The 15,257-nt window shown below is 53.5% G+C and overlaps 1 protein-coding gene and 1 long non-coding RNA gene across 4 annotated transcripts in view; one reads left to right on the top strand and one right to left on the bottom strand.

Moving 5' to 3' along the window:
- The window catches only part of ANP32A (acidic nuclear phosphoprotein 32 family member A), a 37,494-nt gene extending 22,269 nt beyond the window's left edge, over positions 1-15,225 (top strand). The window contains exons 2-7 of one of the 3 annotated variants that reach the window (XM_025884251.2): positions 7,842-7,991; positions 8,164-8,286; positions 10,178-10,376; positions 11,606-11,703; positions 13,636-13,699; positions 13,975-15,225. In XM_025884251.2, coding sequence (XP_025740036.1) covers positions 7,842-7,991; positions 8,164-8,286; positions 10,178-10,376; positions 11,606-11,703; positions 13,636-13,699; positions 13,975-14,036 — 696 coding nt within the window. In that variant the 3' untranslated portion in view covers positions 14,037-15,225. Of the gene's footprint in view, positions 1-7,841; positions 7,992-8,163; positions 8,287-10,177; positions 10,377-11,605; positions 11,704-13,635; positions 13,700-13,974 lie in introns of those variants that run through there. The other 2 variants (XR_012373689.1, XM_073877272.1) reach the window with 2 other exon arrangements.
- Positions 2,113-4,145, bottom strand: LOC141370022 (uncharacterized). The gene is made up of 3 exons (XR_012373690.1): positions 3,936-4,145; positions 3,556-3,689; positions 2,113-2,362 (listed from the first exon to the last, which is right to left on the bottom strand). It is a non-coding gene; the product is annotated as an uncharacterized lncRNA (long non-coding RNA).
- Positions 15,226-15,257: the final 32 nt, after the last annotated feature.

The raw sequence follows: 15,257 nt of genomic DNA, 5'->3' as shown, positions 1-15,257 counted from the left end.
CTGATGAGCATCCTTTGCACTGTACCTCCACGCTTCTCGTCCCCCTTTCCTTCTCCTGGTCCCCATTTAGATACACCTGCTGGGACCAGTGCCTTCACTGGACTCTGCTTCAAACTCCTGCTTCATCACACCCTCCAGGACTAAAGGTGGGAAGGAACGGCCACGGAGAAGAGGTAACCTGCTAGATTGCCAGTTGATCATGTCCTCCACCAGTTCCAAAAACCTCATCTCTCCCTGTTCCCACTCCACCCCCTTCGCCTAGCAAAGTCAGACCAAGACAACTCCTCCCCACTTTCTAGGCCTAGGCAGCCTTCTGGACCTATTTTCTGCTGCTCTGGGAATACTTTCTTTCCTTCACATATGCTTAAAGCAGGCAGGGCTAGGGCAGGGGCTGGGTAATCAGGGAAGCCTTCCTCCAGCAGGTGGAACGGACAAGGTCTGCAAGTGGAGTAAGACGGCTAGACTGATGCAGAAGGGAGGGATGAGAGAGCAAGGGGGAGGAAAGCAAGGGCCTGACATCAGGGAGGGACCCCAGCTCTGCTCGGGGTTCATTAGCTAAACAGGCCCCTTGGACCAGCCCAAAGTCCACGTCCTACAGCCCTGCGGCTGGCCTCCAGTTACGAGTCTGTCCTTCTGGCTGGAGGAAGCATCCGCAGTGGAACCAGCTCCTCTGTTTGGCGAGGCAGAAACCAAGACCTCCCCACACCCGCTGGAGGAGGTGGGAAGCCGGTTCCGGGCAGCTCAGGAGCCAGTCACAGGGTTTATGCTAATGTGGGCCCTCCCCCTGCCGGCGCTTCGCCTATTACCCGGGCCCTGGCCGACAGCTTAATTACGCTGCAGCGCGCCCCGGCTTGCGTTCCATGGTTCCCTAAAATAATAAGGATGGCGTCACCGACTTCCCGCGGCCATGTGCTCCCACCCGTGCCTTCTGAGCTCTATTGTAGGAAACAAACAAAATCCAGACACTCAGATGCTTTTTTTCTTGGAGAGATTTTTTTTGGTTTAAAGGTAATGTGGGGACCCTGCCCCTTAGTTAAGATTTTAAAAGATCTTTAAGGTGCAGAGACCACAGAGTCCTAGCTACCAGACGGCTGCAGAATACCCTCCTGTTAGCAGAAATTCGAGAGCTCTGTGGATGATGCCCCAGCCTTCCACTGGGGACGGTGATTTCTGACCAGAGCAGTGGTGTGGGTGGTGTGGCAGAAGGATCACCCCGCTTGGCGTTTCTGGGCTCTGGGCCAGCTCTGGACCTTGCTTGTTCCTCTGCAAAAAGAGGGCTGAACTGGACCAGCATTTTACAAGCTATGGGTCACATTTTAAAAAAAAGAAAAATCTTTTGTAATGTAATAGAAAAGAATAATTGTAACTGGGTATGTTTTGTTTCGGTGTATGTGCCTGTATATACAACATGTGTACACTGAGCCAAGGCAATAAATATATTTTTTACTGTGGGCTGTGGTCAGAAAGCCACTGACCTAGATGAGCCCGAAGGCCTTTCTAGCCTTTGAAGTGTCTGACTTTTCTCCCAGAGCCTGACTTTACCCTCATGAAACCTGACTGGTTTTTGCAGGTTTTGCCCCACAGACTGTTAAGCAAAAGTAGAGATTTTAGGGTCAAAACAACAAAATCACAAGCATCTGTCACTCCTATTGAACACCTTTGGGAAGAAGCTCATTTCCCCTCAGCCTTGGTGACTCAAACAGTTTGGCCTTCCAGCTAGAAATGGGATCTGCAACAGGGGATGGCCCATTTAAAAGCTGACCTATTTAAAACCCATGAGCACCAAAAAAACACGGGGTCAGTTTGATTTGAGTCTCCTCTTCTGTGCAAGACTGGAACCTGAAAACTAAATTGGTCAGGGACTAACAGGGTTGAAACCAAAGCTACAAATATTTATTGAACTCTTGCTCAGTGAATGAAAAGAAAATCAAGGCTCAAGGTTAGTGGGGGGGAAAGAAACAAAACAAAGTGTAGATATAAAGTCAAGAGGGGTATATTTTGGGCGTAACATCTTAGCTCTCCGAAATGTTAAGCTTCATGCATTCCATGAGAGACAGCTTTGGTGGCTCAGATATGCTGTCCCCCCCGCTTTGTTCCCATTCTTGTGCCCTGGCTGTGGACACAGTGGGAAAGGTAGCTGTGGATCAGGAAGAAGGCAAGTGGCTTTTTCCAAGCTGGGGATGCTCTAAGTGCATTATTTCACTTAATCCAGCTCTAGGTGATGGGCACTATTTTTATTGGAGGAAACGGAAGCTCAGGAGAGGTGAGATGAGCTAGCAAGTGGAGAATGTGGACTTGAGCCAAGTCTGTCTGACTCCAGAGCCTGCCTTCTGTCCACCTCTCCACGTTGCCTCCGGAAGTGCTGTAAAAATAAAGAGCTGTTCTCACTCGAGCTTCCTTCTCTCTGGTTCTGGCCTTCAGAGCGCTGTTTTAGGCCCAAGCTGTCCATTTAAATCAGGGCCCCCGATCACAGGCATGTGACCCATGCAGTCACACAGGCCCCTGGGCTTCAAAGGGCCCTCCCTTGGGTTTAATGTACTGCTATCGCTGTTTTTGGAATTCTTGACAATTTTTGAGCAGTGGGTCTCACATTTTCATTTTGAACGAAGCCTTGCCATTAAATGTAGCCAGTCCTGGCTTTGATATAGTGCATACCCTTTCTCGGTTTTTCTGGGTCCCTCCTGTCTTCCTTGAGCATGCCTGTCCTCTCCGGGGTGGAGGCATTTGAAGAATGCACTTGGTCCCCCCGCTCCGGCTGCTACCTGGCACACTGCTCCAGTAGCTGTTTATCAGCCGGCAGCCTCCTCCCAGCCGCCACCACACCTCTTGCTGGCAAGGAACCCAGCTGTGGCTCACCGCGGCCTCTGAGTCCCCAGCATATTACCCTATAACAATGTCATGGGTACACCCTTTACAGAGGGAGGGGCTGCTTCTAGGTGAGAGGTCAGTGTACAGAGCCCTGGGTCAGGTCGAGAGGAGTGTGCGTAGTTGGCCTGCCTCCTAGGGGACACACTGTTTATAAGAGGTCAGGTTCATTCCCGTCTGTGTGGGACCAGTTACACTGTAAGTTTCACGACGGTTTGATTCACTCCGTATGCCCGGCACCTAGTGCTGTGCCTGGCACGATAACCAGGACATTTGTTAAGCAGTTGCTCTGGTGTCCGCTCCCCGCTAGGCTGATTACGGGGAAGGACAGTCCCTGACCTCTAGGAGGATCGGATGCTTAATACACGATTAAATGATTCATGTAGCAGCTGCCGTTGGTGCCCTGGGATGCTCGGAGCTGGGTGGGGGGAGGCTTCCTGGGGAAGGGGGGGGCCTGGATGCCATTTGTGGCACAAGGGTGAGGCATGCGGAGCCCTGAGACTGGGGGAAGTGGGGAGAGGTGGTGAGTGGAGGGCCTCCTTAGGTCAGTTTAGGAACTTGGAATCCCCACCCTCACCCCCACCCCCCAAGTGGCAGAAAGCCAGGAGGCAGGTTTTCCAGGCTGGAGTTTGCACTTCATAGGTTAAACAGATACCAGTCTCCCCTTTCCGCAGAGGCAGAGCCTCAGACCTTGGGGGCCGAGTCAGGGGCATCAGCCGGCCCACTCCTTGAATGTTCCAGTCGTCCAGTTGTCCTCGCTGTCACAGAGACCCCATTTGGAGGCAGAAGCAGACTTGGAGTGACTTAGATGACCGTGACCAGAACTGCAGTGTAGAGAATAGAGAGGAAATGATCAAATTTGAGAGAGCTGTGAAGACAAGATTTCACAGTTTTGAAACAAGCAACGGGTTGTTCCTTAGAGTAATAATGTGTTTGTGTTTATCACGGATGCTTCAGCTCCCATTGGTGAGAAATGATTGCTGTGTCCTTGCTTTGGGGACAAGTTTTTTAGGAAATGCCAGAGGTGGACAGTCTGATTCCTTGGGAAGCTTCAGTGACTCCCCACTGACCTCTCGTGGGGGCCGAGAATGAATGTGCAGCCTCCTCGTGGGGCTGACACCTGAGGAGTGAAGCATAGAGTCCCATGTAGTTCTGTCCACGGATGTTTGAAAAGCTTCTAACACACCAGCAGAGTAAGCCAGTTGTTGGGCTGGAGAGAGAGTAACCACATTCAGATTATTTTTAAAGGGCCAGTGGAGTTGGGAGAGAATCTAAACCCAAAGTACAAATTTTCAGTTTAATTTTAACTTTGCACTTAGCTCACACCCAGGATTTGGCAGGGGGGGGCGTGGACCTTAATTTTTTTTTTTCTTTTTTAAGCAAAACACACCCTGGTTGTAAAAGGGATACGCTCCCTACTTGGAAGGGCTCGGAGCGGTGGCCACCCCACAGATGGGAGGAAGTGGGTTGGGATTGGAGCAGGAGCTCGGAGTGGATTTGAGGAACGCTGGGGCTGGTTGGAAGTTTGGAAACATGTGAGCCTGTCCCAGAGTTCTAGGAAACTGCGGCCTTCCATGGAGTCTGGGGGACACAGGGAGACAAGTGGGTGCATGAGATGACTCCAGGCCGCCTGTTGGGCTGGTGTTTGTGTTTTTTCCTGTTTGGTCCATTTCTGACATTTCACAGACAGCTTACCTGCCATCCCCAAAGTCACAGTCACTCCCCAAAGCAGCAGTGGGTTTCCCCCTCACGGTTTGGGCTTTTTGGTGATATCAGCAGCCTCCAGGTCTAATAAGCCTTGCCCCTCTCTCACCTCTTTGATCTTGCCCCAAACACTGCTGAAACCCCCTGCCAGGAAGGAAATGCAAAAACCGGTGGGGGTCCCAGAGGCCCCACGGACCTGGCCTGTAAGGGCCCCCTGCTGGTGCTCCAGACAGCACAGGCTTTGCTGGCGGGTCTCTTCCTACTTGGCAGGAGCAGGGTCCCAGATCCCCCGGCCCCTCTCCACATCCTTGCTCCCTAATTGCAGCGTCATCTGAATGAGGGCTGGCTTGGGGTTTGTTTTGGTTACGACAGAGTGTAACCAGGGCGGGGACCGCTGGGAGTGGCCCCCATCCTGTTGGTGGAACGCTTAGAAGAGGGGCGTCAGGGGAGCTTGGAGAGTTGAGTTGGGTCTGAGAGAGCTTGCGCCTCACATTTGGGAACGTCTGAGAAACCATCAGGAGCCAACACTGACCAGCTTGGTGCAAGTCCATTCCTGGGACTTGAGGGTCAGTGGTTCTGAGGTGGCCGAAAGATGGGAGATCCCCCCCCCCCCGCAACCACAGGGAGCAGTAGTGAGGATTAGGTGAGCTGGGGCGGGGGAAGCATGTCAGGAGTACCTGTGAGGGCTCAGGAAAGCTCCGACCGTTACTATTAATGAAAACGTCAGTGGTGGTAGCAGCTTGCGTCTTGTCCCCAAGAGGAATGGCCCCCCCGTTGGCGGTGGTGCTGGGAGTTGGGACTGGGACCCTGGGTCTGTCCGTAGAATTCCCAGGCAGCATTGTGCCTCTCGGAAGAATTCTCCGAGTCCCAGCACCACCTCCCCCATCTCTAAGATCTTCTTTTCCTTGGCTTATGGCCGTAAGAGGAGAAGCCCTTGACCTGTCTGGAAAAACCACATGTCTGAAATCTTTGAGGCTGGGCTGGAATCCCTTCTCATATTTGTCTTTCCCTGGCGGAGCTTCCAGAATCCCTGGGACAGCGCCTTCTGCAGACCATGGGCCCCGTGGCTCCAGTGTTGAGCGCAGGCAGAGGAGATCGTCTTCCCTCCCCCAACACAGTGGATCTCCCTGCATTTGCCCTGCTCCCCTAAGGCCTGGCTTCCTGGCTCTACACTGATTTCCTGCCCTGGGGTAGAAGGCCTCCTAAGATTTATTCCCAGGCACTCTTGCCAGTGACCTTGAGAAGGTGGCTTGACCTGGACATCTGGCCTCTCCTGGGGACTGAGGGAGTGGAAAAGGATTTAACTTCTCCCATCCCAGATCCAAGGGAAAGGCGGGCCTTGGCGGCCAGTGCCTAGGCCTAGAACGGGTCAGCTCTGGGAAGGAGCTCCTGTGCCTGGCTTGGCCCCTCCTGGCAAACTGCTGCTGTCCTGGGCTGAGCACACCACCTCTCTCCACCAGGGAGGCGGAAAGCGGGGTAGCTGCGGGGCAGCCCACACGTGCCCCCGAGCTCCCCTGGTCTGCCTGCTGGCAAGGGTGGGCTGAGAAGGAGCACAGCAGGCCCACTGTGGACTCTGTTTCCCCAAGCTTCCCCCTGGCCCCAAGATGCCTGAGCAGGAGGAAAGACGGGGGACTGTGGCAAACCGGTCGTCCTGGGCCCAGCAGGAAGTTCGAGGCAAATCCGTCTGCTTGTCCAGGGCAAGAAAAGGCTCTGAGGGGCTGGAACGACCTTTTGGACAATGCGGGACTGCTATTGAGAAGAACTAGACCATACTGTCTGATGCTGTCTCATGACAAGTAATGTGTGGGTGGACGTCCCAGGCAGGCACCGTACCAGTGACCTCGATGCGTGCTTCCTTGAGGCTGCAGGGAGCAGGTGGGTGGGGATGTCATGTCAAGCACTGGGTGCAGCCAGGAGGAGTCACCTTTCCGGTGCCTGCCAGCCCTGGGTGGCCAGGGAGCAGCCAGCCTGCTGGGCCAGGAGTGGGTAACCATGGGCATCTGCCTGGAGGGCAGGACAGCCTGGCCTCCCTTGCTGACTCCCCAGGGTCTTTCAGGCCGGAGACTTGATTACCCTCCTTAGCTTGTCTCCTTCCCCTCTGTACGGGAGCTGGGAATCACCTTCAGTCACATTTACCTTTTAGCAACCCAATGAGAAGTAGCTTTTTATCAGTCTTTCTACATTCTTAGAAAGAAAGGATTTGGACCCAAATTTGGGTAAGAAGAGAAACGAGGAAAATCGAAGAACTCTAGGGGCAAAATTGCCTCCAGGGAGTTTTAAAGAAGGGAGAAGGGACAGACAGGGTCACAGAGGTGCTTTCAAAGACCAACTTTTGTTCTTTGATGACCTCAGCGTGTCACTGTGGGGCCATCCTCGGTTTGTGGGGTTTCATTTTTTCCTTTCACATCTACTCTCAGGACCCTGTGAAGAGGAGGGTCTAGAGAAGCTCTATCCAATATGGTAACTGTAAGTAGTTAAGTGTCTTTTTTCAGTTAAATCAAGGAAAATGAAAACTCAGTCCCTGGTTCTCACCAGCCATGTTGCAGGTGCTCAGTGGCCACAGTTGGCCAGTGGCTCCTCTCATGCCCAGAGCAGGAGGTGTCCATTGTTGCAGGAAGTTCTGTGGCTAGAGTGGCGAGTGGGGGGGCTCTCTGGTCTGCTGCCCCTACCCTGGGCCAGGCCAAGCTAGTGACCATGGTGATGGGCACCAGACCTGGTTGGAGGGCTCTGGCAGCCAAGCCGGTGACAGCAAGCGTCTGCATGTATCTTGGAACCCATCCGCACGCAGGGGGTCACAGGCGCACAGAGGCAGAAGGAAGGTGGGGTCTGAGGATGGGGAAGTAAGGTAGCTGGCCTTGGGACGTGGTCAGGCTTAGGCCACGGGAGCCATGGGGGTGGAAGGATCTGACGGCATGGCTGGTGCTGACGGGAAGCTGGGGACCGTGGCAGCTTATTTTTTAACAGGAGTTTTGGAGAGGGGTGTGGCATGGGGCTGGAAGGAGAGCCCCAGGGATTGTTGAGTGTGCCATCTGCAGTCTGGCCCAGGCTCCTGTTGGGAGTGTGTTCCCACCGCAGCCCTCCCTGCCCTCAGTTGGGCTAAGGGTGGGAAGCCCGGGGTGGGTGTTGGCAGTGCCCTGCTCCTGGAGAGGCGAGCAGGTGGTGCCTTCATACACTGAAGGGCCTGTCTCCCCGTCCTCCCGAGGGGGCCTGGCCCCCGCCCCAGCCTCCACCGCCAGTCCGCACCTCCGTTCACACCAGCCTTCCCTTTGCAGGTGAAAGAGCTTGTCCTGGACAACTGCCGGTCGATCGAAGGCAAAATCGAAGGCCTCACAGATGAATTTGAGGAACTGGAGTTCTTAAGTACAATCAACGTAGGCCTCACCTCAGTTGCAAACTTACCAAAGTTAAACAAACTTAAGAAGGTAAACAGGATGTAGGCGTCTGTGCGGGCAGGGAGGAGAGGGTCGTTGGTCTGTGCTCGGGGAGCGCGTGCGCCGACTTGCCCCTCACCTGTCTGCCAAGGCCCGGGTGCTCTGGGCCCCTGGCCTTCGTTTTAAGAGTTCTTTCTGCTTTTCTCCTCCCTGCCCTGTTTAGCTTGAACTAAGCGATAACAGAATCTCAGGGGGCCTGGAAGTATTGGCAGAAAAGTGTCCGAACCTCACGCATCTAAATTTAAGTGGCAACAAAATTAAAGACCTCAGCACAATAGAGCCACTGGTGAGTCATTTCGGTCCTTCCCTCTTCACAGGGCGGGAGGCGGGAGGGCTTGGTATCAGGGGTTACTACTTCTACCTTTGTAGAGTGTTGTTTTCTGTTTTCGTTTTTTTCCCACTTCTCTTACTTTATTTGACTCTCGTTATGGACCATGAGGTCGAGTCAAAGCTAATTTCTGCTTGGCCCAGAGATAAGTGGAAGCCTCGAGACGTTCAGTGGCTTGAGCAAGGTCACGCAGCCCGAGTGGGCAGTCGGGGGCAGGGCTGGGGTCCAACCCTCGCCTCGGTGCTTCTCTTTGTACAGTTTCTGCTCAGCTCTGGGAACCCGAGCTGTCATTTCTTAGAGCATGGTTCCGTGTCCCTCGTTGGGGAGGGAGGAGCCATCCGGGAATTCAGCTGCTTCTGGAGTTGGCCACTTGTTTTCTCCTTGGACGGCCGGCCTGAGGCTGGTACCTCCGAATGGTGGGATGGCCCCCTGGATGGCACGGAATGGTATGGGACGAGAGCCTCAATGCCGGCCTTGCTCTGAGAGGCACAGAGAGTGACTGACCCCTAGTCTCCAGTCCTTTGTGTGATGGTGACTGGGACCTCCTCTTCATACAGCTGAACACACCCCACATTTCATGGAGTTCCTAGCCAGAAGGGGGCAAGTCCTGGTCAAACAACAATTTCTGCATTACCTGGATCTGAAGGATTGTGTTCCCCTGATTTCAGCTATGTCATTAATAGCGTTCTTGAAGTGGAGAAATAACTATCGCATTAACTGTAAACATACACATAAGAACCCTCCCACAAGCCATGCACCTTAGAATCAGGGGAAGATAAAGTGAGGATATTTTGCCAACTTGGCCACATTTCCCTTGCCTGGGTTTATAGAGGAGAGGTTGGAGCATCGCTCAGTTTGGGTTTGTAGGTTCTTGTCCACAAAGCGCCCCTCGCCCGCTCTGGGCGCTCGAGGGGCGGGTTGATGGGCCAGGGCAGCAGAAGCAGAAGCTGGCCCTTCTTCGTTAAGCTCAGACTTCTCCTGTCTGTGGCATGGAGTCAACTACAAGATATGCTTCCCATAGATAGACCTTCTTTTCAAGTCTTCCGCCAACCTCCTAGAGCAAAGCAAAACTATTTTGATCTACCTGGAAGCCTTGATTTCGTGATTTCATAGGAAAATCTTTGAAGTTCTGTATATGTGTATTTTGGGAGACAGGTATGGAGACCAAGTGTGTGTGTATATAAATCATTGTGAGGCGGTTACCATTAAAGGTCAGACCTAGACACACGCACGCCCTGTTCTCCCTGCACAGACTGCATGCGTTTTTGTAGCTTCTCCTTGGTGACTAGTGTGATTGATGCACTGGGCTCCCCTCTGCGGGGTGGGAGGCTGTTGGGCTCGCCCACCCAGACCACAGCCCAGACGCCCTCCCTGCCCTTGACCTGCTGAGAATGACTTCTCGCTCCTGAGATCTCGAGAGCAGCAGCGGAACTAGTAACCTCTTCTGCCTGATCAGTGTTGTGAGGGTAAACTGAGTTACTACGTACTGTGCCGTGTTAACGGCCGTCCTCCTCCCCATCATTACAAATGGACTTGGGTAGTTCGAGCGGCCTCTCCCGTTCCCCTCTGGCTCCCCAGCCCCAGGGGCAGCAGCAGAGCTCTCGGCCGGAGCCCCAGCTTAGTTTGAAGCCGGTCGCTGATAGGGCCGGAGCTGTACTTGCAGACTAGCTCTGCTGCCGTTAGATAAGGCCTTAGATAAGGCCTACGGGCCCGAGAGTCCCCCCTCCGCGTTCCAGGGGAGGGAACCGAGGCCCGCCCGCCCCCCGCTGTCGCCCCTGGCGTTGTCCGCCACCTCCCCTCCCGCCCTCCCACCGACCGCTCACTGTTGACTTCATCTTTCCGCCTGCAGAAGAAGTTAGAAAACCTCAAGAGCTTAGACCTTTTCAATTGTGAGGTAACCAACCTGAACGACTACCGAGAAAACGTGTTCAAGCTCCTCCCGCAGCTCACGTATCTGGACGGCTACGACCGGGACGACAAGGAGGCGCCCGACTCGGACGCCGAGGGCTATGTGGAGGGCCTGGACGACGACGACGAGGACGAGGACGGTGGGTGGGGCCGGGCTGGGGGCGGGCACGACCAGGGCGGTGGGTGGGGCCGGGCTGGGGGCGGGCACGCAGCCGCAGAGGGGAGGGGCTGCTCTGTGGACCTCGGTCCCCGCGCGTCCTCCCGCCCACCCGCCCACGGCGGCTCCCCGACTGCATGGGAACTCCTTAAAAGCATCCAACTGAACCCTCCCACCAGGGGTTTTCTCTTTTTCCAGAGGTCCCCCAGAATGAGGTCCCACAGCGTCTCTGTAGTATGACCCTGGACTCGGCCCCACCCCCCGCGGCGGGGAAGGTGGGGTGCGGCGTGAGGGGCCCATTCCTGTGGGTCTCCGGGTAGCGGAGAGGAGGAGGGCTTGAGCTGGAGAGGGTGTGGAGCCCCCTGGTGGCCGCAGACCACAGGCTCCCAGGACCTGCACAGGGTGCCCCCCCCCGCCCGCCGGGGGTCGGGGGGCTGGGGGGTGGAAGGGGCTTGCAGGCGGCGTGCCGGGCACCCTGGTAGTGCAGTGAGGATGAGGGTGAGCCGGCAAGGCCTACAGGGAGGAAGGAAGGAAGGAAAGAAAGGGTCACTTCCTGCCGTTCCCTTCCCGTGTGCCGGCACAGTGCGGCTTCCCTGCAGGTCTTCACGGCCATAGTCACCGTGAGAACGGAGACATTTGGCCCATTAATTCAGACACAGGATTTTTTGTCTTCCCTTGTTAGGTCGGAGTGTTTTGCAAGATACACACGCGTTCGCCCTAGTTTGTCCCATCTTGGGGTACAACAGGAAAGGCCCAAGACTGGCATCCTGAGCCCAGGGCTCTAGGCCCACCTCCGTGGCTAACTTGATGCGTGACCTTGAACAAGTCACTTCTCCCCTCAAGGACTCAGATTTTCACCTTTTAAAACCAGGAGTTTGGCTAGATGCTCTTTCCAAGGGAATCAGCGTCTTGGCTTTTGTAAGCCCTGCGACTTGTTCCTTTGATCCAGCAATTTCTCTGTGGTCTCAGCCTCCACACGGGATCTCTGTTGTTATAAAACTTGGGAGGAGGGCTTGTCTTTTGGATTACTTTCAGATGTGTTGAGTCACATTGGAGCATCTAGGCTATGGGCCCGGGTGGGTGTGAGTGGGTCCTGGCCGCCCCCCCCCCCCCCCACAGTCCCCCCCCCGTGCCAGGCCCACGAGCCTGGGTTTGTGCTGTGAGGGAGGCCTGCTCACCACCAGTTTTCTTGTCCCCGTTTCTGCGGCACAGAGGAAGAGTATGATGAAGATGCTCAGGTAGTGGAAGATGAGGAGGAGGAAGAGGAAGAGGAGGAAGGAGAAGAGGAGGATGTGAGTGGAGAAGAGGAGGTAAGGGGCTGGGCAGCACAGGGGCACTATCTGTGGGCGGAGTGGGGGGAGGCCCTTGCTGTCTTCTCACATTCGTATGTTAATTCATGTATTTACTGAGCACTTGGAGTCATTTGAGGGAAAACCAAAGACTTCTTTGAACCAGTGGGTGGTAGGATAAGACACTGCTGGGCGCCACATCAGAGTGACGGGTGCCAAGGGTCCCCAGCACTTGTGGGAATAATGCTGTTATCCTGACACCCTGGCTTGCTCCCAGTTTCTTAACAAGGCCTCTGCATGTCTGTGAGGGTTAATACAGCACAGTCTGGGGGGCGGGGGGTGCAGCCCAGCTCTACCACTTGCTGGCGTGTGTCCCTGGACAAGTTCCTTAACTTTTCTGAACCTATTTCTTCATCTGTAAAATAGGTATTGTTTTGCATCTGGGTTGTTAGTAGGGATCAACTCAGCAAATTCTTAAGAGAATATAATGGTTTGTAAGTAATAATTTGAGGACAGTGTTTGACCACCTACTGTTATAGGCTTCGGCACCCTTCAAGGTTCTTGGCTCTGTGTGCTAGGTTTTGTGTTTGGATGTTCGGAGTCTCTCTGTAGCAGTCATGTCCATGACTTGTTCGGAATTCTAAGTCAGCTCTTCCTGATTACAAAAGTTAGACCTGGAGAGGCTTAAAATGACAACAGCATGAACAAGGTACCTGCCTTCCCCCCCCCCCATTTCCTGTCTCTATCCGTTAAGAGTGCAGACACCTGCCTGCCACACAGACCCGCTTGGGCAGGATCTCCGGCCCACCCCACGCTTGGGAGAGTCGGATCAAGGCGAACAGAAAAAAGCCAGTGCGATCAGCCTGGTTCCTGTCTCGTCCAGCCGCTGGGTTTCCCTTCTCCCTAGGTGTGGGCCAGTAGGCTCAGCTCTAAAGAATATTGTGAGTATTTTAAAAATAAAGACTTAGAAAAACAGGTCCCCCCAGGACAGGGCAGTAGGGCTGGTTGGCTAATGGATTTTTCATCTTGCACTTCCTGTCACAGGAGCCACAGTGTGCAGGGCTTTTTTGTTTTTTGTTTTCTTGCCTTTTTTTTTTTTCTTTTTGGTAATCTCATTGACCATCTGCAGAGTTCCAGCTTCCAGTGAAGGAGAGCTTATACGCAGACCAAAAAAAAAAAAAAAAAGTCTTAGCAAACAGACTGATTAAAGAACTATTTGGTGACATTATAAAAAGGATATTTCCCTTGACAAGACGAAGTCTATCACCAGGTTCTTTTTAAACAACGGGTTGCCTGATGCTTTGGGAACAGTGTTCGGCATGCAGAGATTCGACTAGCATGGGACTTCGGGAACAGCATAAAGTGGCGGTCCCGTGTTGACAATGAATTCACACACCTTGCTGAATCTCAAGGAGCTGGGAATAATGTCCTCAGGGGGCCTTTATCCTCCCTTCCAAGGGATCCAAGTGTGCAGAGCGGTAGACAGGCTGGGTATGGACTTGCCCACAAGAATCTGGGTTTGCTAAAACTGGGGTCTTCCCTTGAAGCCAGAGCTATTTTGAAACCAAATGGAAGGCTGGCTGGCTTCTCATGACAGAGTCGGCTTGGGGAGCTTTTTCTCCAGAGAGCGCGCACACGGGAAAGCTTGCCTGAGTTACAGGGACTTCGGGTCAGAAATTCTGAGCCTGGGTTCGAACCCAGCAGCCCCCTGACATTGTTGGCAGATACTGTGTGTGATGTGGGTATTTTCTGGAGAAGGGATTCGAGGCTTTCTCAGACTTTTAATGGCATCCTTGATGCAAAGGAACCTCTGCTTTGGATCCATTCTGAGGTGGCAGGTTCTTGTGGGGCTCTGAGAGGCTGGGGCGGCCTGCTGTCTAGGGAAGTAGCTTCCTCAGCATGTCCCTGGGCGGGGGGGCATCCCTGATGGCTGGTGTCCATCTTCTCTCCTAGGAGGATGAAGAGGGTTATAACGACGGGGAAGTGGACGATGAGGAAGATGAAGAAGACGGTGGCGGTATGGCAGCATTTTTACTCGCAGCTGGTAGCGGCCTTGGCGCCCTCGGTTGGCAATAGACTGCACGGGCCCCGGGGAGAACCAAGGGCAGAACACGCCCGTCCGAGGCCCCCCGGGGCCTCCCTGGCTTGGCAGGCCCCCCCCCCCCACCGTTTCAGACTTGCCGGAGGCGGCAGAGCTTCCCAGACCTTTGGTTCCCTGGTTCCCCAGCAGGTGGGTTGAGTTAAAGGTGGGGTCAGTCTTTTAACCTAAGTGCCTTTTCCTTACTCTTCCAGAAGAAGAAAGGGGTCAGAAGCGAAAACGAGAACCTGAGGATGAGGGAGAAGACGATGACTAAGTGGAATAACCGATTTTGAAAAATTCCTATTGTGATTTGACTGTTTTTACCCATACCCCCCCCCCGAAATCCTGCCCCCCGAAACTTATTTTTTTCTGATTGTAACGTTGCTGTGGGAACGAGAGGGGAAAAGTGTCCTGGGGGTTGTGGGGGGAGGGAGGGCGGGAGGGAGCGGAATAAAGTACTATTTTTACTGCCACTCTTAATTTTTTTCCCCTCCTTTTTCTCTGTGTCCGGTTTTGTCCCTGTAAGCGCGATAGCTGAGTACACACCAAGTGAGCGTTTGTTCCTCACTCAGAGAGGACGGTTTGGAGGGCTCTCACGTTTCCTGGCATATCCCGAGTCTCTCGAATCGGTTGCAAGGCCATGGCTGGCCTCCCCTTGGTTTCTCAAAAGCCCCAGAGGGGCTGAGCACCAGCCCACGTCTTGCCCCTTGTTCGGGTTCCTGTGAGTCCTGCATTTCTTGGGCCTGCTAGAGGCACTCAACGCCCTGGTGTGTAAATAGCAACCTAAAGGCGTATTTTTGGCACTGGTTGGGGGAAAATCCCCGTCTCTCGTTTCTTTCCTCCTTCACAGATGGTGGTGGGCTTTGCTCTCCGAAGAAGACTCTGATGTCACTCTTCAGAGCTATGAGCCAGAGAGCTGGAAAGAGCAGGCTTAAGAGTTAGGAGTAAAATGGAATTGGTAATTCTAATGAAAAGAAAAGAGGCAAACCCTCAAACGTCAACCTCTTCAAAAGATTTAAAAAACAAAACAAACAAAAAAAAGTGTCCTATCTTGTTCTGTAAAATACTAGAGCGCTTTGTTTTACGAAATGACAAGAGAACCCCTCCACGTGTACTTCTGTGCTGAGACCGTTTTTTACAGGCCTGAGTGCGGGAGCCGCTGCTGCATGTCGGCTGGGTTTGTTTTTCATACGCCCGAGCACGGAAAAACTAACGCAAAATTGTATTTTCTTACCTAGTGGAAATCTGAAATGACTGCAAATTCCTAGTGAATGTACAGGTTTGCTTTCATGTCCCTCTTCTGGATTGCTTTAGAAGTGACGTGTGATTTCCTAGCCCGTGTTTCATCTGTATAAAAGAACATCTGCACCGGTTTCTCTCCTCCCCCCTCAGAAGAGCCAAACTTTTGAGTTTTATGTCTGTTTGTCATTGATAAATTTCAATAAATCTTTTTATACAATTTTTTTGGGGGTGGCTTCTTTGAGTCCAACAGGGC

The sequence above is a fragment of the Callorhinus ursinus genome, unplaced genomic scaffold (assembly GCF_003265705.2).
Source record: "Callorhinus ursinus isolate GAN/ISIS: 27379988/994484 unplaced genomic scaffold, GSC_fseal_2.0 scaffold25, whole genome shotgun sequence".
NCBI classification, from domain to species: domain Eukaryota; kingdom Metazoa; phylum Chordata; class Mammalia; order Carnivora; family Otariidae; genus Callorhinus; species Callorhinus ursinus.
Note: the sequence above shows the minus strand (reverse complement) of the source record. Positions and strands in the feature narration are given on the sequence as shown.